At 44.4% G+C, this 25744-nt stretch overlaps 1 protein-coding gene across 12 annotated transcripts in view; it reads left to right on the top strand.

The window, feature by feature from the left end:
* Magi2 (membrane associated guanylate kinase, WW and PDZ domain containing 2) overlaps positions 1-25744 on the top strand; it is a 1445964-nt gene that overhangs the window by 1373100 nt on the left and 47120 nt on the right. For all 12 annotated transcript variants that reach the window (XM_076566331.1, XM_076566328.1, XM_076566327.1 and 9 more), the window contains one exon: positions 16125-16263. In XM_076566331.1, coding sequence (XP_076422446.1) covers positions 16125-16263 — 139 coding nt within the window. The remainder of the gene's footprint in view (positions 1-16124; positions 16264-25744) is intronic.

Raw genomic sequence — 25744 nt, forward strand, 5'->3', positions numbered from 1 at the left:
ATTTAAGTAACTCACCCCTTCCATCTAGTCTGCATCAAAAGGGGGAAGTAGGGGAGGTTCTCACATGATCCTGCATTATACTTTTTAATGGCTTAAAATGTTGAAAAATGACCCAGCAGGGAAGGGACAGGGGCTGACAGAGAGCAGCTGCTAGCAGTTATTGGACAAATTAATCAATTTTAAATCTATGCCTCAGTGGCCAGAGACAGTTTAATCAAACCACTTACATTAACAATGTGATGCTCTCGGAAAACAAAGGTGACTAGAAAGTAAGGATTCTCCATCAGAACAAGCCCACAGGACTGTTCTTCTAGAAAAAGCAATGGAGCTGAGGATTTTTGTTTACATGTTTGGTCTCAGTCCTCTTGGTAATGAAGAGACACTTTGAAAGATGACTATGCAGCCTCACAGACATCGTCGGTTAACACGGGACTGTTCTGATGATGTGGGGACCAGTCCCTAAGAGTACCAACACAGAGGTGAACTCAGGCAAACCAGGGACCCATCCCGGAGACATACCTAACGGTTACATGAAATCACAAGAGACACAGTGGACGTGATGATCAGAGCCATAGTCCAAGAAAGAAATCTGAAGTCCCAAACAGAAACAGGGGAAGCGTCACGAAGTGGATCCAAAGGATTCTCAAGTGCTCACACAGTGTTAAAGAGGTCAGTCCAAGTTAAGAGGCACACACACACACACACACACACACACACACACACACACACACACACACAAAATTACAAAAAAGAGATAAAAGTGTAAACAAAAGTAACACGGGTGGTTCAGATTAAATAATCGTGCAGAAAATGAATTTGATGTCTCTGTACCAGTGCCTCTTACTGTGTGTTATTCATTAATCAGCTCCCTGTGGAATAGCAGAGATGTTTCCTTTCCAGATTTAATTCTAAATTCTTCCATCAGTTCTCTGCCATCAAAGATTTGTCTGTTTGTTCATTTCAGAATTAAACATGATCATGTTTCTAACACATCTCAAAAGAATCTGGCCTAAAACTATGTTCACTATGTGGGAAGTGTTGTAAAGGGTCAGTGTTTTTCATCGGGGAGGCTGACAACGCATAAAAACTCTTAGGTAATTAACTGAGAATTTTACACGGAGACAAAACTTAAATGCACTGGTCTGGTAGTGTAAGAACTTATGTTCACACAGAGAACTTAGAATTATTTGAACATAGCTGGGCTGCATGAGAGATATTATCATTTTAGCTGCCTCTCACCTCCTAATGCTTACATACAAGCAAATGTACTCGGGGCTCTGAATGTTCCCAACTGAGGTGAGCTCTCATATCCTCCCATGCATTCCATTAGATGCAGGAGTCAGTTTTCAAAAACTGAAGAGAGAAAACAACATGCTTGAGTCAAGACACATATGGGAACGCCCCCTTTGAAAACAGTGGCCTGCTGTGGAATCCTGAGAGAGTGCTGCCATTGTGTTAATCAGAGAGTCCTTATCCTACACTGCAAAGCGGAAGAGTTCCAAAGGTACATTGCAAAGCTACCATGACCCAGGGGCTTTTTAGTCTCCTGATTTACGAAAGCTTTACATTTTTATTTCCAATTAACCTATCGATAGTGATGTCACTTAAATGCTCCTAAGGAATATTATCTGCTCATTATAGCCAGGAAAACATGCTGCCCAATTTCATAGCTCAGCTCTTCTCATGCATGGATGGACAATCTGAATTAACTCGAACAGAAACAAGATTTTTAGACACTCGGCTACATTCCTAGTTGCAAAATTTAAGTAATTAATATGTGACTTTAAATAGTAAAAGAAGATAAATGGATAATGTTTATTTTGTGTATCATAATGATGGTGACACAGTGCTCCTCTGGCTTTATATTTATTTAGCATTAGTACTTCAATAGAAAAATTATTATAATCAACACACTCACTGCTGATAACACTGAATATCGTGGCAATGAGTAAAGGTTCTCTGGGGAGCTGCCTTGAAATTAAACTCTTAATGAAAGACTTTATGTCCATTATGGCCATGATAATAGACCCCAGTGCCCACTCTTGCCATGATTTTTCCTGCTTATGTACTCTTTGTGCACAGTTCAAATACTGCACAAGGACATGCATGATACTGCTGGCTTGAGACTTCATGTAGTGTGTACAGTTATCTGAAGAGAAAGGTTAAATTGATCAGGGACATTCAGAGCCATTCATTGCTGATGAGATTTATTCATAGTTACAGCTGCCCCCACTCCATATCTGCTGAATTCTCACTCATGGGATGGCCTGGGTATTAGAGCTACTTGAGATGTGATTGTGCCTATTTTAATTATACAAAATAACGGGTTTCATCATGACATTTTCAAACATATCCTCTGATTATGTTTACCCTCACATTATATTCACTCCATCTTGTTATTTTTAAACAACAGCCCTGTCTTAGAGCTACTAACGTTGTGATGAAATACCATGAGCAAAGAAACTTGGGGAAGATAGGATTCATTTGGCTTAAACTTCCACATCACCGTTCACCATTGAAAGAAGTCAGGACAGGAGCTCACACAGGGCAGGATCCTGGAGGCAGGAGCTGATGCAGAGGCCAGGCAAGGGTGCTGCTTACTGGCTTGCTTCCCCTGGCTTGCTCAGCCTGCTTTCTTATAGAACCCAGGACCACCAGCCCAGGGATGGCACCACCCACCATGGGCTGGCATCTCCCCCACTGATCACTTGAATGAGGAAATGCCTTACAGCTGGATCCCATGGAGGCATTTTCTCAATGGAGGCTCCTTCCCCTTTGGTGATTCTAGCTTGTGTCAAGTTCACACAAAATTAGCCAATACAACCCCAAAGGTAAATAACCAACCATGAGCATCTCTATTGCATGTCATCTGAGTAATGAACAACACTGTCTTTCTCCCTTCCTGGAGTGCTAAAGTACCCTCAAAAGGAGTAGAGTCAGAGAACCTACAATTGGCCTTGTCTCCTGACAAACCATGTGTTTTCCATAGCTTCCTACTTTTCTCTAAAGTTCAGAATGCTCACTTACAGTGAGAGAAATAAAATCCAGAGGAAAAGGTGGGCTCCTTGCCCTCCACCTCTGCGTATGATTTGTGGGCATCCTCCTGTTGCTACAGTAGAGTATCTGAGAACTGCTTACGGAAGACCAGGAATTCCTTCTGTTCTGTGGTCTCATAAGTCCAAGATGAAGGCGCCAGAGTCCAACAGGGGCTCTTTTCTGTGTCAATAGGACAGAAGGCAAATGTGAAACGGCGTCAACCCACTCTCATGGCCCTTTTTACCCATCCATTCATCAGGAATGAGATCCCAGGACCTAAAAAGCTCCCTAAGGCCCTGCCGCCAACACTGATGGGCTGGGGATGAGGTTTCCTGCACATGAATTTGGGGGAACTCATCCCAGACCATAGCGGTGAGTAGAGAATAAGAACCATTAGCAGCTGTTACCTCTCCTTGTTTGCTGCCCCCCCATTTATTGCTCACTTGCCTGCACATATATGCACACAGACACACACACACACACACACACACACACACACACACACACATGTGCATGTTAAATGCTACAAGAGATAGTATAAACACAGAGCATGCTCTCTGCTCTCTCCTTGTTCTTGAGGGGTATAATTAGAAGTTCCATAGGAGTTTATTTCCCAGTGCTTCTCGTGGGAACAATCACCATGTCTGCCTTTAGCCACTGAGCAGACAGAGAGAGGCTAACAGCAGACAGCTGCCTCCACCTTGTGGCTGTCTGCTTCCGGGAGTTGCTGGCGAAGCATTGCAGGGTTGCCTCTCAATTGAAAGCTGAAGAAGATTGTGTTGGTTTCACTTGGATAACTTCTTTTACCTTCTTAAAATTATAAGTATTAGGAATGTTTGAGGCCTTGTTTTCACAGAAGTCAAACTTTAGTTTCACCCAAAGTCAAGTAGTGTGTATTTGAGAAGTATTCATGAAGCTCTTGTCTCATTCCAAGCATGTCTATCAGCAGTGGCAAAACACTAAGGCATATCCTGCCTCAAAGCACTCAGCCATGAGCACTCAAAGACTCCTAGTCTCCTCTCTCTCCCACACACCCTCACCTCTCTTCAGCATCTCCCTCTTCCACCAGTGGGAACTGAACTAATCTTTGCCCCTTTTATAAGTAGATTTTGCTCTTTATTATTTTAAAGCAATACAGTACTACTACCAGGAGGTACAAAGACATAGTCCCACTTTCCAAGAGTTTATAATTTTGTCAGTTGAGAGGTGGGAGGAATAAAGCACAAGAATCAACTCTCCAGGCTTTGATGCCCTGAGCGCTACAAGACAGGCAAGCTACAGTGTATTGAGACCAGAGAGAAAGGAGCAGGAATTGTCTCCACGATGGCCAGTGATAGCTTCATGGGGAATCTGAGTAGAGCCTTGATGAGTGGCCATGATTAAAAGATGAGATTCGAAGGCCAGACAAAATAGCAAGAATGACAAGGTCTGCTGAAGATAATAGCCAAAGAATAAAAAAAAAAAAAAAGTAAAGTAGGAAGCCTGGGAAGGATCAGAAATGGGCCATACTGAACATGGGAGGGGTGGGGACACACTACAACAGCAGAGGCTTCCGGGTTCATAAGGAGCCGCATAGCACAAAGTCTGTTCAAGGAGCATGTGATGAGGGCAGGTGTTGAAAGCGTGGAGACACAAAACCATGCTATGCAGTGGGCAGTGGTGGTTTCTTGGTAGAAGTCCAAACAGTGGCCATATGGACCAAAAGAAGAGGGGAAGACGGGGCCAGTGAAAGTGGAGGGAGACTGGAGGGAGAGAGGGAGGGCTGCTCTGGCTCTCACTGAGGAAATGGCAAGTGGCTGGAGGCACGGGTGGCTCTGAGGTCTTAGGCAATTTCCAACAGCATCGATACTGCCGATTTTCCTACAAAGGGGCTTGCTGGGATGTCCGTGGTTAAAACTAAATATTACAACACAGTAAGATTCCCAAAAACCACCTTTCCAATGCAAGTTGGGAAAAGTAAATACCATCCAACTTTGACATCTTGCTCTTGAATTATTTCTTAAACCCTGTATCTGTCATACCACTTGTCATATTCATTCACTGTTTGTGGCTCTACCCCTACCTTGCATCAACTGCACCCCAAGGTCAGTTCTTCTTTTATTCCACCTTCTCATCCAAGCCTGTTTCTTTTGGTCCCTGCCCCATGCAGTGTTCTTGGGGTGATGGCTATATCGGGATTACCCAAATGCTCCTGGCCTCCAGTACATGTTAGTTTTGCCCACTAAGAAATACCAACAGAAAGAGACTGTCTACATTAGTTCTGTGTCCATGCTACAGTAAATGACGACAAATTTAATGGCTGGAAACAGTGCACACTGACTCCCTCACAATCCTCGTGCTCAAAACATCCAAATTGTTTCACTGAGTTAAAAGGGAGGCATCAAGTTGGCAGCACTGGCTTCTTCAACAGGCTTCCAGGGAAAATGTTGTCTTTTCCAGTATCCCAAGCCATCTGTTCGCCTTGGCTTCTAGCCCATCCCTCCATCCTCAGATCCATCAGTTTAGCATCTTCTCCCCCGACACACACCTCTGCTTCTATCCTTTCATCTCTCTTAGAGTCTGACTCTTAGGACTTCACTGGACCCAGCCAGATATTCCAGGATAACCCATCTCACAACCCTTAAGGTTGAGCTGGAGGTAAAGCTCAGTTAGCTCAGTTGGAGAGCTCTTTTCTGATATGTGTGAAGCATTGAGTTCAGTCCCCGATAGAGGAAAAAAATGGGGCCTGGGATGTCACTCAGCAGTAGAGCATGAGGTCTCACATTTCATCCCTAGCTCTAGATAGATAGATGATAGATAGGTAGATAGGTAGATAGATGGATGGATAGATAGATAGATAGATAGATAGATAGATAGATAGATAGATAGATAGATGATAGATAGATAGATAGATAGATAGATAGATAGATAGATAGATAGATAGATAGATAGATAGATAGATAGATAGAATCTGCAGTGTCCTTTTTCCATATAAAGTAACATTCACGGCTTCCAGGAATTCAGAAGTAGAGGTCTGGGGGTGGGAGGTAACATGATTCCGTGTTCTCCCCACACCGACAGATGGCTGTGTTTCTTGTTTTGCTGCTCCCTGCCACTGTGCTCTGGGCCTAGCAGAACTTCTCCTTTCTGCAGCTCCCACTCCAAGCAGGCAGCCTTTCTTCCATGGTTCTCTTTCTTGATGCCAGTAACTTCTCTTCCCTTCCTCAGGTTTTTTCAGGATGGAGGTGGCAACAGCACCAATCTACTTACACACTGGTGCCTCCATAGATATTTTCATTTCCTTCCCATCCACAGGTGTATAATAGGGCCTTCATTAAATTATTCTCAAGATTGTAGCTGACCACTGTGCATGGCTACCCATCTTGATATACCGTTTGCATTCTAACCTACACAGCTATCATGTCAGGTCTAGAATTGGCACACTCACGGAGTGTCCACACGTGTAAATGCAATATGAAAGAAGGTTAGCTTCAGCAAACTAGGAATTATTATCATGTGCCAAAAGAGCAGCCATTGTTCTAAGTCCAGTTGGTGATCATTTCTGGAGAACAGTATCTCTGATTAGGCAAGTACGCAGAATAATACTGTCTTGCTTTCAGTTGCATGCAGGGAAGGGAAATGATAGCCTGCACGGAGTCCGCAGTTGAAATTTCCTCTGTGATTTTCTTTTTGTTTATTTTTCAATCAGGATGCAGACAGACTTCATGACCTAATGTAAGTGATTTCTGAGCAACAGCAGACGCTCAGCTGGGCTGCCGACGAGAGCCTTCCACCCCTGCTCAGGCAAATGATTTTAGATATTACCCGGTATCTTCCCTCCTGAACAGATAAAGAGCATCTGAAAGTGGAATGGGGCTGCTTGTGTTTTTCTCCTTTATAGAAACTATTTCTGCTTCAACAAGCTTACCTTTAAACTCTCTGTCTTTGCATTTATGTCTTCTGCCACACTCGTGGTCATTTCTTTGTATTAACTCAGGGTTTAAATTACCTGCCAAACACTCAATGAGATTCTCTTCCTAAAGATTTCATCTAGAATCATAAAATCAAAATAGCATCACTGTCCTATAAGAATGCCTGCGAGGCAGTATTTAACAATCCAAGAAGATTCTTCCCCTCCCGGTGGTATTTCAACAGAAACAGTATTTGCCTCTTTCTCCACTTAACACTCCCTCAGTCAGTCTGCTGCCTCCTCCTGGGCTCATTGTGCAAAGTTTACTATTGTGTTTCTTTTCCCTCTTCTACCATGATGATGATGGTGATGATTACTATAATTAGCAATAGATTGTATTTATAGATATGCTTTGGATATTATAAGGTATGTATGTGTACTGTGTACTATTCAATTTGGGTCAAAGTAGGTGACATATACTATGAAACCAAAGTAAATCTTGATTAAATCCAGTTTAAGCAAAAAGGAGCATAGAACCAAATGAAGTACCTGAAAAGAGTCCTTCCTTCAACCAACCATGCATGCTTCTGTTAAACAATGCATATGGACATTTCCCTTGTGGCTGGACTCATACTGTTGGGAAGCTTGCAATATTAGACAGGAAGAGGAAATTCTTCCAAAGTCGTGCACAGGAAAGATGCATCCACGGCTGGTGGGGTCCCAGAAGCCCCTCTTGGATGATCTGGTAGCTGAGGTTGGTCTTAAGGGATGAGTAAGATGAACCTGTTTGAAATGAAGTGGGAGAGCATTCAGGCAGATCAATGAAATGGCATCTACAAAAGGATAGAAAAGAAAAGGGTCTCAGATGCCCAGAGCCCAGGAAGAGTTGACCCAAGAACGGCATAAAGCCAGGAGAGGGCGCTTCAGAAGTAGGGCATCAACCATAAGCAAGGGTTCTGGGAGACTAAGGAGAGTTATAAACAGTCTAATAAAGCTCCCTGTGTACACGATTGGAGTCTGCAGTATTTGCCAGGGAAAATGAAAGCTTTGATGGCAAAGACCGAGTTGTCATTTAAAGGTTGACTGCTTCTACAATCGGGATGCTGAATTATCTGTAAATTTTACAATTTTTCCATGTTTAAATTTAGAGGCTTTAAAAAAGACTGAATGAGAAATGAAGGCTTTTGAACAGAGAGCACTCTTCATCGCTGCCAGGGGCAGCCTGCTAATTAGAATGTCCAGCCCCGGCAACACCCCACTGCAGATCAGTGCGCTCACGTCAAAGACGGGGGTTCTCTTTAACTGTGACTACATCTTTTCAAAGGGTAAACATCAAATCATAAAAGCGCAGAGGATGTTATACCACCCACAGCTCATGGCAGCCCTCCGAATTATGCAGCGGCCTGTGACTTCTTAAAGCCACTTGTGGCCCTCACCTCCGTGCCCTTCTAAGCTGGTATGCACTCAGGTAGAGCCTTGATCAAGGACTGCACATTTGCAGGATCATTTCATGTTTCTGTTGGGATAAATTTTCTTGAGCTATATTGGAAAGTTTCTCTTTTAAATGGTTACTACATCTAGGACATAATAAAGACAGAAAGAAACTCAATTTTCAACATATAAATTAATTGAGACAAATAAAATTCACAGTTTGAACACTCTCAAACATTTGTTTCCATTTCCAATTGGGTTCAAAGTTTTCTCCATGGAAGAACCTGCTGACTTGATGGGCTCCTGTCTCAGCATGTAACAAGAACCAGGCTGCTGCTGGGTAGCTGCAGCCTATCTAATTCAATTACAGTCTAACAAGAGGGATGGGGTGGTTAACAAAGACACTTGATGGAACCCCTTGGAAAGTATGCTCACTGTAAATGGTTACTAAGTAACGTCTAACAGGGCTGCAGATGCAGCTCAGAGGTCAGTGCCCTAGTATGCCCTAGGCCTCCGGCTCTGCTTCTAGCTCTTTAGACTAAATATATAAGAAGAATGATAGCAATAATCGAATGTTTAACAAAGGTCAATCATAAAAACCTTCCATTGAATGTAAAAAGTCGGCCTGGACAGAAGGCTGGCTAAGAGGACTCTGCCCTTGTAGAGGACTGCTGCAGTTCCCAGAACACAAGTGTTGGCTGGCAACTACCAGTTACCACAATTCCAGGGGCTCACATGCCTGTTCTGGCCACCACAGACACCAGGCATGCACGTGGTGAACATGCAGGCAAAACACTAACGCACCTAAAATAAAAATAAACATTTTCAGAATTTTACAAATATATAAAAGTCACTGTCAAGTAGGAATCAGTCTGTCTCCTGCTGTAGCGGGGTGACCTGTGGCCATCAGCACCTTCTTGTTGAGCAGCTAGAAGTGAGTTGGAGCAATGAACACCCTAATTCTATCTTTTTTTCCTCTAGCACTCTATGGTGTCTTTCAAGTAAGCTCTCTTCCTCCTCAGACCTTTAGGATTTGTTCAACTTACCATTATGAAAATCTCATCTTGTTTCCTACAAATACTATAGAAATTGTTACAGTTTTACTCAAGTTGCTTCAGGCAGTATTTCCAGAAAACTTGAGGTGTATGCTGAGGTGCCCAAAGCTTGTGTCTCTATATCATGAGAATGAATACATTGGTTGTAACTGAAAAGCAAACCAAACATGCATTACTCAACTCTGATTAGCTGAGGACCTACCTGTCAAGAAAAGTAGGAACAAATGGCCTGGGGTCAGTGGGGAAAGAGCCTGTAAGTGATGCATATGATGACACTGATATGGAACCTGAGGATATTAGCCATAAATGTGGCCCACACTCAACCTCCCTGAAGTAAGATCTTGAGGTTATCTTTTATCCATACGTGCACTATTCTGAAGAAGCCTAGCTTCTCACACTGGACTATAATCTGGGATCATTTCATTTATGACGGTCATGCAAAATAGGTTCTTGTTTTGTAGTAGTCAGATAAGAGCCATTAACTGAGAACAATCTGCTACCAGCTGGGCATGGTGAGGCAGGCCTTTAATCCCACCATTCTCTGAGGCAGAGGTAGGCAGATCTCTGAATTTGAAGCCAGCCTGGTCTACATAGAGAGTTCCTCTACATAGTGAAAACTTGTCTGAAAGAAAGAAAGAAAGAAAGAAAGAAAGAAAGAAAGAAAGAAAGAAAGAAAGAAAGAAAGAAAGAAAGAAAGAAATACAACTTGCTAAGTGTGTTTATGTAGATGGCCATGAAGAATTTGAAATGAACCTTATACTTAACATATTTCTTATAAAGACTCTACTGAACCAAACCACGTACTTTCTAAATGACTTAGCTATATGAATGTATCCAGAACTGGGTATGGTTATGCATGCCTATAATCCCAGCACTAGGGAGACTGAGACAGGAGAATGAAGAGTTGGAAACCAGCCTGAATAACGTAGTGAGAAAGACATTCTCTCAAAAACAAAAATGTGTGCATGAGCATGTGCATGCCTGCAGACAGTACAGAACTTAAAGTTTTAAAGTTTTAACATCTGAATTAGCCATCACTTAAGTCCTGAGCATTAACCTGTACCTGCCTTGGCCTTCTAGTAGGAAGAGAAAAAACAATTTACTATACACAGCCTCAAGCAAGTGTAAGGATTTGGTAAGAATTTTGTTAAAGAAAATTCCACCATGAGATAGGACCTGGAGTAGATGGGAAGAAATGTGGGACATAACAGGGTATGCTATGTGGAAAGATGCATCTCAGCCTGCCTTGCCCAAAGACATAGCTTTGCTCAAAGGTTGCTAGTTGCCTCAAGGGGACCACAGATAATATTTCTGAACCCCTTGGCTAACTTTCTAAATTTGATATTTCTTCAACCTATACAAAGCCCCAGGCCACACATGGGTCCTGAATCACCTCTGCCTGGATTAATCTTTTTTCTTTCCATTTCCCTCTCCATCCCTCCTTCCCTCATCCCCTCCTCCTCTCCTCCCCTCCATCCCTCTCTCCCTCCTTCCCTGCCCTTCTTGCCTACTCTACGGTATTTTAAAAATTCCTTAAGGACTCTTGGCAATCTTTGAAGCTGCATTTTTGTCCCATATCTCAACTACAGACAGTTCTACAGTAGGAAGAATGTGGAAAGATAACACAGACACGGGGGTCATTTTCTTCATCCTGAAAGACTGCGGGTCTCATATTAACTTCCCATCTCATAGAACAGGAAATGATGTTTTTGGGGTATACACTAGAAGTTGAAGTGAAGTTGGATAAGATCAGAAAGTAATAAGAAACCTTCTCCCGCCAACAAGTCCATCTTTCTATACAGAGGATGAAAAGGAAGGAAGTCACATCCCACGTTTATTTAAAGAGTTCCGGTTAAAATTACACATAACCCTGAATTGGAATGACAATGGAAATTCTGCCTCTCTGTCATACATACTGGCACAGGGAAAGGCGGGAATCTCCATGCTGAGGCTGGACTGTTTCTTACTGTTGACCTAGCTCCAAATCAGCTGGTATCCAGAACACTCAGTATAACTATGAACAGACTTGATTCCATTCTCTTACCTAAACACTTCCACCCCTAAGGAATTTTTTTCTAAATTTAGTAATATGTTAGTGTATTCTCAGACTCTTGTCTAGGGTTTGATCTGAGGGTCTGTCCTCAAATGAGGCACTAGAAACACTCCGTTCACAAGCACAGATTGTGCCGCATTCCAGTTACCTAGTTCAAGGGCTCCAGTTCCCTCCCTCCTTAGCCCAGCATCTCTGTCCCCAAGACCTCCTCATGCTGGTGCCATCTCAGGGTGCAAGCAATTAAAGAAGCAAACAATTAAAAAGCAGTAAAGAAGTGTTCCCAGAAATCTTAGGGAATCCCAGCAAAGCTATCACATGATACTGGAGAAACTGGTGATCCTCCTTTAGGCCTTAGGCTCATTAATGAGAGAATTTAAGAACAAACTCAAATGCAAGAGAATAAAAGAATAGACTCAAGCAAAGCCCGAGGACGAGTCATTAGAGTTTAAAGGGAACTCTGGAGTGGGTGAGTGTGGGTCTCACACTGCCTGGAGGAGGGAAATAAAAGCATGAACTGGCATAGAGGTCTGCTACAGGTGGAGAAGGAAGCTTTAGGGAAAAAGCGAGAAAGCTCCGAGTGTAGAGTTCTGACAGTATCCAAAAGAAAAGTACAGAAGGAAAAGAAAAGAGGAGGATGAAATGAGTCGTGCCTTTCTAAGGAAAGCCCACAGAGCCAACCGAGCCTTCCCTGGAGAGGTCTCCAAGGCCTCCTGACCTGAAGGAAGGAGGCAAGGGCGTGTCTTGCTCACTTGGTGGATCGTGTGACAGCCCTCTGCTCAGCCTCCCATGTTTCCACTCCACTCAGGGAAGCATCACTTACCAGCTGGCTTCCATCAATTTAATCCCTGTTTTACGTGCTCAGTGCCCAGCTGGTGCCTTATAACAAACCCCACATTCCTGAGTGGTCCACCAAACTTCAAACATTCCTGAGAAACAGAACGTTCTCCAGTATTGGGGTCTTGCATATGATGCTCTCTCTGTCTACAATGTGTGGTTCTGCTTTTGTCTGGGCAGCTTCTCTTGACACTTCACAACTCAGCTGACATCTTGCCACCACCAAGCAGTCCTGACAGCCTCTACACACCATTCTGGGCTCAATGTCCCTCCCTCTGCTCCCTTAGTACTTTATGGATGCAAGTGCCATAGCCAGATACAGTGAAAATTTATTGTCATTTTTACACACTTTCTTCTTCAACCAGACAAGAACGTATTGCAAATAGAAACTGTAACATTTGTCTCCATGTCACCAGTGGACTCTCTGGCACATAATAAGAGTTCATTAAAAACTGTTTACTGAGTGAAGACACTCAGAGTCTTGGAGGGAATATAGTTACAAACAGAGGGAGAGGTGTAACTGATGAACAGACTGGAAACTTTTGTTTGAGAAGGTTGACATGTCTGAGGAAGATACCCACCCCAGAAGACAGCACTTAGGCTGGGCTTGGAAGGTGCAGGCCTGTGAGAAAGAGGTGGAGAGAATCTTGATGCCTCAGTCAGTACAGCATTCCTCCCTCGGGGAAGAGTGACCGTGATGAGAACTGGGACAGCAAGTGACTGGAGAACGTTGTACTGACCCAGGTACAGCCCAGCATTGAGTTGGTACACAATGAGATGCATAAGAGAGTCGGAACAGGTGCAGAGAAGCTGCAGTTTTAAAAGGAGTCCGAGAGCTGGAGAGCTGGTTCAGCACTTAAGAGCACTTACTGCTCTTGCAGAGGGCCATACTTCAGTACCCAGAACCCACGCCAGGCACCTGTACCTCCAGCTCCAGGGGATCCAATGCTCTCTTCTGGCTTCCACAGATACCACATACACATGCTACATACATACATACATACATACATACATACATACATACATAACTACATACAAAATAAAATAATCATAACTTTTAAGGAGTGCTGCATGACCCCACACTTCTGGCTTCATGAATGTGGTACCTATAAGTGGTGGCAAAACCGGGAACATAGCTTCACACTACCGCCCCCTCCCAGCAGCCTATGGTTCCCCTCAACCCTGTAAGGATCTTGACTCAAGCCAACCCAGGATTCTTGGCTTCAGAAAAGAATTTCAGAATGAGCAATTATGAAACAGAGTTGGGGGTTTTAAAAATAGACAGGTACTCAGGGGAAGCATGACGCACACCTGAGAGTATGGGTACAAGCTTCTAGAGAAGAGCAGCCATTTATTAAAAGGCATTTTTGGCATAGATTTTTAAGCAAGGGGATTAAGAGGGAGACACTCAAAGAAAAATTCAAACATACTGAAGTGTGGGCATAGTGTTCCCAAGGGAGAGTCTCAGTTACATGTCTTAGCAGTTGGTGTATACCATTTTGGTGGCTCTCAAATTACATCTCAAAAAAAAAGGGGGGGAGGGCTTCCAAGAAATATCCTTTCTTCTTTTCTCTTTTGGCAAGCGAGATTATAGGGCAGCTCCAGATGTGCATTAGATGGGATTATAATCTGATAAGGTAAAGCCAGGAGCCACTAGGGTTGCACAGGGCATTCGGATGTGTGTTTGGCTGTAACTGGGACTCCAGGAGAGATTCCCAGAAAAGCATAGGTTTACAGCTAGGAGGAAAGAGGGGCCTTAAGTAAAATTTGATTATATTAGAATTCTTACTTTCCAGCTGGCAAAAGGCTTCAGCCAGACTCCAGGGTCTTTTTTCTTCCTCTGTCCCCATAATTTTCCCTCCTGCCTAAGGACAGGGGAATCCCAATCCCTAAAGGTTAGACACCAGGAGAGAATCTGCTTTGGGGGAAGTTGGGGGGCTCATCCACTGCTGAGATATCTGCTGGCTGTCCAGGAGAAGGTGTCCAGGAACCAGGTGGACATGAGTTGAGGCATGCAGAAGGAAGAGCAAGGAGACTTTCTCTGTGTGACTTAGCCCTTAGTGTCCCACAATTTAATACTGTGCCTGTAGTGTGGGTAAAGATCCATGAGTTCTTCTAAATGTTCCCATTTTCACTGGTAATTTAGATGCATAGCCCCTCCCAAGCCACTTGACTCCAGGACATAGCTCTTCCTTCATAGGAAAAGTGACAGTTAAGGAAACATGAAGAGAGAATGTTTAGTCAGGGTGACTACTGCTGTGATGAAACACCATGACTAAAGCAACTTGAGGAAGGAAGGGTTTATTTGAGTTATGCTTCCATATCATAATTCATCATCAAAGGAAATGAGGACAGGAACTCAAACAGGGCAGGAACCTGGAGGCAGGAGCTGATGTAGAGACCATGGAGGGGTACTGATGACTGGCTTGCTCCTCAGGTATTGCTCAGTCTGCTTTCTTATAGAACCCAGCACCACCAGCCCAGGGATGGCCCCACCCACAATGGGCTATACCCTCCCCATCAATCACTAATGAAGAAAATACCCTGCAACAGGATCTTGTGGAAGCTTTTTCTCAATTGAGGTTCCCTCCTTTCAGATGATGCTAGCTTGTGTCAAGTTGACATACACTAGCCCTCACAGTGACAGTAACCTTTAGTCCTGTCTTCTGAGTTATCCTGTGTAATATGGATGCCACAGAAATGATACCATCCTCTTCCACTGCCCCAAACCCATGCCTCTAGAGGCCACCAAGCACATGAAGGGAAATCTTTATGGTCATTATATTGGAAAGGGTATGGGCCTCTAGATGAATCCTCTTTAGACAAAGATGTCACTTCCTGTTAAGTGTGTTAGGGTTCTTACTGCAATGCCCTGTTGCCGTGGTGATAGCAACTACCTGTTCCTCTGTCCAATCCACTAGACTGTAGCTCTTGGCTCTCTATGCTTTATAGATATCAATTAAGATGAGATCATCTTTGTTTAAGAAACCATCTACAATAAATTTTTGCAAAATAACTCATTGTGTTTTCCCTGACTAATTTATCTTAAGTAATTTGCCCTGAAATTCAATACATTTTAATTCAAAGGCCCATGACAATAATGATCCTCTGGGAGTTACATGATATGTTTGTAGTTGAAACTTTGTATCCTAACATCTATTCACAAAAGCTAAATGGGAATTGCTTATGGAGCACAGGCGTTTTTGACAAATCCAGAGGAAATGATGCTTCACCAAACAGCTTCTGGCAACCAGGTGTGAGCATGGCAAAGATTTCACAAGAGCATTAGTCATGTGCAGAGACTAGAGGGTCTCATTTGTAATTCAAGGGACAGTGACAGAGCACTCATCATCGAACTGGAACATCAGCTAACTGATGTTTACTGTGAAGGCGGTACTGCAGTAGCACCCAGAGAAATTTAAATGATGCAGAGCAAATATTCTCAGAGAAGCCCAAAAACTAATCATTCCTTCCAACAATGTGCTAAACAGATACTGCACAAAGCCAAAGCCTGATGATGTGTTCCATGAAAAAGCCTTAGAATATGTGCTTCTCCATTCAAACAAAGCTGCCAGAATATTTTGAATTGTAATATCAGACCTATTTTCCAATTTTTTTTAATGCCCAGTTTTTTAACTGAGGCCACTACCATCCTCGCTAATGATGAGTGGTGTGGCCTCTGATGAAGTTATGAAGGGTGCAGCTATGGACGAGCCTTTTCTGGGGGGCAGTCAAGCAGCTCGGTGCTCTTTAGAAATGGGGTGATACTTGAACAGTTGGGACTGCACACCACCTTTGCCTGACTTCACTTTTCTTTAATTGACAGGTAGGAGATCAAATCATTGAAATCAATGGGGAAAGCACCAGGGACATGACACACGCCAGAGCAATAGAACTCATCAAATCCGGAGGAAGAAGAGTGAGGCTGCTGCTGAAGCGAGGCACGGGACAAGTCCCAGAGTATGGTGCGTTTCATGTTTCCATCCAGCTGTGTTCTGCTTTTCTGAGTGTTACAAATGTGCAGGCTTTCTTTTTTGTATATAAAAATGCATCTGTCCTCTATTGCTACCAGAATAGGTATTTACTATCGGGAGACGGATAAGCACACATGTCGACTTAAGCCCCAGATATGTGTGTGAACCCTTTCTTTAGCTTGCGAAACTAGGAAATGTTTGAAGTATCGAATGTGTGAGCTTACAGGGCATCTCTGAGTGTGCAGGGAGAGCCAGCACCACTTGTATGTGGAACCCTTTATAATTAGACTGATAGTGCTCTGTTCATTTGAGACTGCAGTAATTCACCAGTTTTTCTATAAAATCACACATGCTTTAGACAATGCTATAGGATTACTAAATTGGGCCAGGGGATGAGTCAGAGCCAATCTTTAGGGTGTAAAATTTAAAATGCTAACTTCAGCTCGTTCGGTGGCTGCTTTTCTCTGACATTTAGAGATTGTTCAAAAAATTCATTCCTATGCTGTTTTTATATTCTTTTGAGTAAGGTTTTTCATTTTTTTTTATTAAATGAAGCATTTAATTGGGAGCTTGCTTACAATTTCAGAGGGTCCATTATCATGATGGCAGGTGGGAGGGGCACAGCAGCCCTGGGACCACGCATGGCACTGGAGCAGTAGCTGAGAGCTACATCCTGATCTGCAAACAGAGAGACGTGCCTGGGTGGAGCGAGGCTTTAAAGTACAATTTAATCATAGTTTGCTTTCAAGAGTCTTTAAAGGTGTCATTTTCCAGCAGCCTGTTGGAGGCATCACTGACAGTGTAGACAGTGTAGCTGACCCAGCTGAGTGGCCCTTACATGAAAAGCTTCACAACCCAAACCATCTTTAAAAGTTTTTTCAGAGCCTAAGGACATGGCTCAGTGGTGCACACACGGGCCCTGGGCTCTACCTCTAGCACCTCAAGAAACAAAATAGAAGCATTTTCCAGGGAGCATCAGAGACAGACAGACAGCAGTGACAAGCCACACAGACTATCAGGGTACCAGCAGGGGCTGGCCACAGGCCTCAGTGATCCCTTCACATCCACCATATGTAAGAAGTGGTTCACTTTTGGCACCACCCCATTCCTACCCAGAAGACTTTCTAAAGAGTATCTTTCCCTTTCACATGATGCTTTTTGTATATGCTATATAAACAGCTACTAACACTTCCTTGTTGGTAGGGCAGATCGGTGCCCTGAAGAACTCAGCTAAAATCTCGACATTCAAAGGCCCTCACAGATACCCCTGTGTCGTTGAAGGTCCCTGCATAAGAAGCTAGCAGGCTCTCGTGGAGAGTGGAAAGAACCCCGAAGCTTCTGCAGGGCCAGCTTTTTTGTGCCCAAGGAAACACTTTATTCCATGTTCCCACCCACAATGCTTAGATCTAATAAACTATTTTTAAATATTGATAGCAGCAAGAGCATAGGCTCGGTAAGGAATTTGAACTCCTAGAATAGAGTGACTTTGTGTGTCCTAAAGCATCAGCTGATTCAACAATACCAAAGTGACCTGTGAAATCCTATCACTTCTGAAAATATGCCTCATCTTAAAGGTGTGTTTCACTGCATGCCAAGACTTAACTATTACCTAGTGAGGAAAATTTCGAAGTTACCCTAACAAGTGAATCTTTACAAAATTGCTGTGTCCAGATTCACTGCCCTCAGCTTCTTGTTCCTTTTTGAATCTCTGGTCCATGCTTTCAACATCCACCACACCAGCTGCTTATCTACAATGAGAAGGTAAAACAACCCTGAATCATACTGATGCATTATTCCCTATCTACCTGAGGAGAACATGAACACATAGCTTTGGAAGAAGACAAAAACCCAAGACCCTGTCAACATTATTTCATTCTTAACATCATAGGAGCTGGTTGGCCTTCATGGGCTTGAACAAAATAGCTGGTTCAGTTAAATTCTTAAAATAACCAATACAGAGAATCTTTCAAATATATGGGCACACTTTCAGGGGACTCCATATCAATATTATTAGCAACTGTGATATTACAGATCCCGCTTTGTATGTCTATTTTTCTAAAACATCCAGTTACATTTGCTGATGATCTCGGCACTTACTAGCCACTCCTCTAAGATGTAGAATTTGCAAAATTAGTTTAGATGTGATGAAATGAAAGGAAAAAGTCAGAGCGAAGTGATGCCCATCAGGGAAGTAGAAGAACAAACAAATATAAACTAAGCAGACCATAGCTCTTCAGGAACATTTAAGCTGAACTGTGAGCAATGATGCGTGAGGAGTGAGGAGACTGAGGATCAAGTCTACACCTTGGATGATAATGCCATCAAATGGTTTTCCTAACAACTAATGGCAGGGCTCAAAGGTTCCCTGGGTGACTTCTGGGACATAGACTACAGCTATACAGACTCATAGCAGACTCCTATGGAACAGAAAGAAAATTCAGGCAGTTTCTGGAGGCATCAACATACAGACTTCCTCTGTTTCTTTTTCTTTTATTTAATTAACTTTTTTTCATTTATTTTACATACCAACCACAGTTTCCCCTCCCTCCTCTCCTCCTGTTCCCTCCCTTCCCTCCTCTCTACCCCCCCCCCCATCCATTCCTCCTCTGTCTCTATTCAGACAGGGGCAGGCCTTCATGGGTTTGAACAAAGCATGGCACATCAAGTTGAGGCAGGCCTGAGCTCCTCCCCCTGTATCAAGACTGGATGAGGTGATGCAGCATGGAGAACAGGTTCCCAAAGCCAGCAGAGCGCTGGGACAGGTCCTGATCCCACTGCTAGGAGCCTTACAAACAGACTAAGCTACACTACTGTCACTCACATGCAGAGTGCCTAGGTGGGTCCCAGGCAGGCTCCCTAGCTGTTGGTCTAGAGTCAGTGAGCTCCCATGAGCTCAGGTCAGCTGTACAGACTTCCTCTTATGCTCACACTTGCTCTCCTACGATGTCACCCAGATTGCATCTTACCCCAAGCAACAAAAATATAGCAGTGGACCAGGGAATCAATTAGCAGCTCAGCGCACATGATTTTCACCGGGGCTGGTCATGCAGGCACCCCCCTTGCCTAGCACATCCCAAAATTCTCGACTCCTGGAAGGAAAGCAGATGTTGAATACAATCGCGTCATTTGTATCAGCCGTTTAAGGAAAGTGAGCCATGCTCAGCGTTCAGCACAAGGCTCATCTTAGCATAGCAGTGATTTACAGCCATGTTCCCAGCATAGAGCCACCCTCATAAGCCAGCATTTCTGAGCAGAGTGCTCCCTGGCTTGCTGTGTTAACTCTCTGCCGCATCAGGAGCAGACCAAAGACAAGGCTACACTTATGGCTGCATAAATGATCTCAATATACACAGTGTCCATGGTGAAGCAATTTCTCCAGCATCAGTATGAAATAGACTGTATCATGTGTATCATGAAACCATTTTTTTTTAGTTCAAGATAAACTGGAATGCATTTTAATAAAAATGTTCCCAAGAACAGGATGGTGGCAATAAGTAACAACATAAGAAAACACTTGCATTGACTAAGAGATAGAATCAAGAATATAATCTACTTTGACTAGCAATAGCCTCATCACAGGAAAATGACATTTTTCCTGTCAAGTATTAATTTAAGCCTGCATGTTTCCTTTGTTTGCCTTTCAAGTTCCTAAACTTGGCACACTCCTTAAGAGGTCATGGAGTTATCAGAGCCCAAAGGAGGCATGCTTAACCTCTCAGGGACCCTTGAGGCTTAAGCTGGCCTAGGAACGAGGTAACGGGATGAGATGACTAGGGGGCTGTGGGCCCAGGTTTTAAGCCATCCCACCCATGCTCCCTCTGCTAGTGACAGAGCCGCTTTGAAATGGAACTCTTATCTGGACTTGGGGACTTGTCAAAGAAAAGCTGATCTCAGTCAAGAGAAACACAGACCTGGAGCTCTGAGTTCTTAGGTTGATCTGTGACACAGAGATAAATGCAGGTACAATTGAAAAGAAAAAAAAACAGCGAGCGCAATCTGTCAGATCATTGATTAACCCAAATCGGCGTGACTCCGAGCAAGCTGAGGAAGGAAATAAACAGGCGGCAAATAAACCAGATTGCCAGGTGACACCTCAGCCAGATCAGAGCCAGGGCCCCGGCACAGGCTGCGCTGAACACAGGCTGTGGAGCAGCCGCAGAGGGAGTTGGAAATGATAAGGGCTTTGAAGAGTCGCTTTTACAGTCAAGTCCTTGAAAGAGAAACTCAAGAGATAGGCACTTCAAGTGTAGTCCTCAGGATAAGAATTTGTTGATTATAAACTGAGCGGAAAGTGTGAATGCCTCATCCCTTCACAAGCCTCTCAGCCACTGGCAGGAATACAGACCCTCCCCCTTGCCCCCTGAGAACGGAAAGGTGAGCACCCAAAGTGTGTACTCTGCAGCCCGGGTAGCTGCTATTCAAATTAAACCTAAAGAGGTTAGAGGAAGGGCAAGTATGCATCCTGGCTGTAGAACTGCCCAGGAATAAATTATACAAATTAGCTCCCTGCTTTGAAGTACAGGTGTCCTTCATTAACAGTCAAGGCCCCGTGTGCACAATGAACACACACTTGATTTGCAAACCAAACCACCCAGCCAGAGCCCAGGTCCACGTAAGTGTCCTTGGATTAAAAAAGAAAAAGAAAAGCCCAGAATATTTCACACCAAAGTGGAGCGTTTCCCTCGGGTCTGTTTGCTGTTCCGAATGAAGTAAACATGCTTTACAATCTTGGTGGGCACTCTGCTGTGCTCACTCCCTGGAGAACAACGGCAACTCTTCATGTGGAGAACACGGAAGGACACCAAGACGTCAGTGGGAGACCAGGTGGTCTGAGCAGCCCACGCAGGACTGAAAGGACTGATAGGATGAAGAAGAATTCCCCCTGTGAGTAGCCTGGCAGCACCCAAGGTCCATGTGAAGGGAAAGACAACCAATTGTCTGAAATATACTTCTACCTGCACGTTCAACGTGAATTGTGTCTTCAAAAGGTTTTGACTCGATTACAGGCCCTCGACAGATAAAATTGTGTGCATTCTATAGGTGTAATGAAACCGTTCTGAGGAGGGAAGAGACTCCTCTTGAGTCAGTAGCTGCCCCTGAAGAAATACATGGACTAAATAGTTGTTAAGTTAAAGTTTCCCTCTAACCAATGATTACAGTGACTTAAGACAATCGTATCAGAACACCTGTGGGCAGAATTGGTCTTTCCTTGGATTCTCAATGACACATACTGACAAGCATCGTAAGCATGTCTTCATATTCTTATTTGTAGTCACTTTCCCGGGTTGCCTATCACTCCCTAACCAAAGATAAACTCCAGGAAATATGTCTTTACTAAATATTGTATGTGGGACAGATCCTGGAATTAATGTCATGGATTGACAGTTAATTAATCAGTCTTCAACTAGTCCAAGATTTACTGAGTACCTACTATGTGCACGGCACTTTGTAGGCACTGAAGGTGAGACTGAGGACTGCCCTCAGGGAGCTGACAGTCAGACACGGAGGACACATGTAGAGGCTGTTTCTGACAGAAACGGCAGCTGAAGAAAAGGCCCTCGAGAATCTGCTCTCAAGAAAAACATTAAAATAGGCTTATTAATTATTCATGGAATTTAATAAGCACTTCTAGAGCATTAGGAATTCTCGAAGAGCACTTGGCCTCTTTGGTCTGTTAAGCGTTTCCTTTGTAATAGTCCTGCTAATAACGTGTGCTTTCTCTGAAGGAAGGCCTTACTGAGTCTGGGTGAACCTCCTCCCAGACCTGATCTGAATTCTGAATCAGAGCTGATCTAATACATTTACTATTCATGGCTGTGTGGCTGTCAGCCAGGTCAGGAACCACAAAACTGTCACCAGGTGCTGGGGTTCAACATGCTCATCTGCCTCTCATGAAAGGCAAAAGGAAAGTCACTATCACTTCCCTTCCTGCCCCAAGATGGTGCTCAGGGGAGCCATGAGTGGCTCTATTGCCCTTGCCCAATTTACCTGCCTTTTCGACAGGGCAAAGGGTGGTTTGCCTCGGTAATAAATTCTGAAATCTAATTTCGTCTTCTGGCATCCATGGCTGAGCGCATCTTCCTTTCCCATGGGCACCTCCACAAATCACTCAGGAACACCTTGTGCTGAGTAAGAGAAAATGATGAAGCACCTGAAGGGGCATCACTCTGCAGCCTTGAGGCAATCCCTGGGACTTACTGACACACACCGACACCATCTGCAAGACCCCACCTGTTAGACTTCACACTATAAAAAAAAAAAAACCCTACCAAAAAAGTGCCATACCCATCCATTTTGAAAGGTCGGTGAGCCAAGGGGAATCTTTCTCAAGCCCCTTTGAGAAGAATCCCCACGGGTATCTTAGAAAAGCTAAGGATTCCTCCTGTCCAGCATCCATCTTGAAGAGCATGCTTGGGGATTCTTGCTTCTACATAAAGCTGAGCCTGACCACAGAAGTCTAAGAGCAAAGGCAGCTAGCTCAGTGGAAACACTCCTAAATCCTGGAGATGCAGACTGGACCTCAGGAAGTCCCCCGTTCCAGACACTGTTTCTTACATGGCAGGGAAGTTGGAGGCGGGAAATGGAAACCACAGGTGGTCCTGGCCTATAATCCCAGCTACGCTGGAGGCTGAGACAGGAGAACCACAAGTTTATGGCCCAGTAGAGCTATAAAGCAAGCACAAGGTTAGCATGAGCAATTCAGGGAGACCCTGTCTCAAAATGAAGAGTTAGGGAGAAAGTCTAAGGTTATAATGCTGTAGGAGAGCACTTGTGTGGCCGGTGTGAGGCCTTGGCTGCAGAGGTTGGAGGACACCTTGTGGATATGGGGATCAAGCTCAGCTTGCTGGCTTGGCAAAAAGCGCCGCCTTTCCGGGAGCTATCTCACTAGCCCACACACTCTGTTTTCAAGTGTGTCCGGCCCATTCAGAGGCCTTCATGTCCTGGACATTGCTGGGTTTCTCTCTTCCTGCTCCATTGTGAAGGAGGAGCCTGTGTACACCACATGCTCTGGCCCATCCGGGTCACTTCCCATTCTTAGATTTAGTGGTTGAAACATAGACATGAAAGGGGACTAAGTTTTCCTCTCACTGTGTTTTCTGTCCCCGGCCTTCTTATCAATCTGAGCATGCTGCTTGTGAAGTCTGGTGCAGTGGTTGACAGCCCGAGAGACTGATCCCAGATGAATTTCCAACCCCTAAACTACACACCTCAAAGCTCTTTGACCACTGTCTGGTTTTCTGTGGTCCGGAAATAGAGACACTGCAGAAGAGGTTTGGCTCTTCATAAAGGAATTTGCCAACAAAGCCCTGCTTTCCTGTGCTCAAAGCAAAGGCAATACCTTATGACACACTCATGGTAGATCTAGCCACTGCACAGCCAGCAAACACTGGATCACAAAGCAGCTCTTCCAGGCACTTGGACTGGTTTCCCCAAGCCAGAAACCTGCCAGAGGCCATTTTTAAACCAGAATACGGTGAGTCCTAGCCGCTGGGTGTGTGTATGTGTATACTGTGTTGAGCGTGTGTGTATGTGATAGTCACGTGTGTGAGGGGTGTGTGTGTGTGTGTGTGTGTGTGTGTGTACAGTTTAGATCCAGAAGAGAACATCCCGTGTCCTGACCCACCTTAGTCTCTTGAGACAGGTGGATCTACTTCGATCAAAGCTGGCTAGCAAGCCCCAAAGCATTCCCTGCCTCTGCTCCACACAGTGCTGCGGTTACAGGTACCACAGAACCATGCCTAGCTTTTTACTGAAGAGCCAGGATCCAAGCTCAGGTCTCCAAACAGCAAAGCAAGGTCTGTTACCTGCTGGCATCTCTCTCTAGCCCCTAGACTTAATCTTTTAGTGTTTTTGTTCTTGATTCAGGGTCTCATATACCCCAGGCTGGCCTTGAACTCGCTGTGTAGGCAAGGATGACCTTCAACTTCTGATCTTTCTGCCTCCACCTCCCAAATGTGGAGTTTACAAGTATGTGCCACCACACTCAGTTTATATAGTTTTGGGGATCAAACGCAGCTTTATGTATGCTAGACAAGTCTACCAACTGAGCTGTACCCCAACCTTAAATTATTTTTTTTAGTTGCATTTAAGCACATAGACAGTTCAAGAGAAAGGTACAGATGCTGCCCACATACTTCCTGACCCCGCCGGGCACAACCTCCCCCACATCAACATGGCCGTCACAGTGGTTCTTTTATGAATGCTGGGCCTGCCAAAGCCCGTTGTTTGTATTAGAGCTCAGCCTTAGTGCTGCGCATCTTAGGGTTGAAACAAATGTGTAAGGGAGGGTATCTGTGACGCTCTATCTGCGGTGCTCTGCAGTGCCCACGCCCTTCTCACGCCGGGAACTATCCTCCCTGCCCTGCTTTCTCCTGGCCACCATAAGCCTAGATTTTTGTTAGCCACAAACTCTGCCTTCACCCTGGCTCTGATGTCCTGTCCTGATTAAGACTTGCTAATGTTTCTTTTAAACTGAATTTCTTCAGTTGGTAGCAAAGATAAAAATCATATAATGCCTTACTCCGGGCTTAAATTATATGGTCTAATTGTAAGAGAACTTCTAAACTTTGAGAATCACCTATTTTTTCAACATGCTGCTTAGAGTACAGGAAATGAACAGGACAAACACAAGCTCAGCACTGGACAGCTGGTAACTGTTTCATGGCTCAGGCCTTGCTTAGCCGCTTTTATGTATCTCAAAAAATCCCCAGTCTTTTGGGGGCCTCTCTGTAACTCACGGCGACACTGGGCTCATCAGGGCAGTGGGTTTTAGAGCTGAGCCCGGCCTGTTCTGATGCGTTTCTAGCACAGGGTCAAAGCTCTGCTCAGCTCTCACTGCGGTTCCCACTGCACCTTCCCAGCCCTGCGCTTCCACCACATTCCTGGCCCTTTTCTCTCCCCTTCTGGGCCTGCAGTTTCCTAGCTGGCACATATGTTTTCAAGCCGAGCGAAGGCCGTGTTTGAAACCCAGCAAGAGCCTTCTCTGTGTGACACTGAAGCAGCTTGATCATTTCCACATGAAATTACTTGCTTCTTGGCAGGACTAAATGGCAAACTCGATTAGTAAATCCTGAATTTAATTTCCACTCTGACATTCATTGTCGAGCTCTGACTTCCTGACCACAGAGAGGTTCTTCTCTGTATTTAACCACTGTGTTAGGCAGGTCCCTGCTGCACTCTTCCTTGGCTCCTCCCCCTTTCATGAGCACAGCATGCTAGACAAAACACCTCCATCACGTAATCTCAAACCCGTGTGGAGTCCTGGTTCATTCTGGACAGGCAAGCCAGATCCCGTGTAGGGAGCAAGCTGAGTGTGTACGGGAATGTCATCAGGACTCTGGCAAAGAGGAGGAAAGCAGGTCTGAGTCCCACGGACTGAGTGCTGTGGATAACATTAACCTCATAGTGAGCCCATACCCATCTCTCACCCCATATCAAGACAGAGCACAGGAGCAGACATGGTAGGGCCTCT

This window comes from Peromyscus maniculatus, chromosome 3 (genome assembly GCF_049852395.1).
Source record: "Peromyscus maniculatus bairdii isolate BWxNUB_F1_BW_parent chromosome 3, HU_Pman_BW_mat_3.1, whole genome shotgun sequence".
Classification (NCBI taxonomy): Eukaryota; Metazoa; Chordata; class Mammalia; order Rodentia; family Cricetidae; genus Peromyscus; species Peromyscus maniculatus.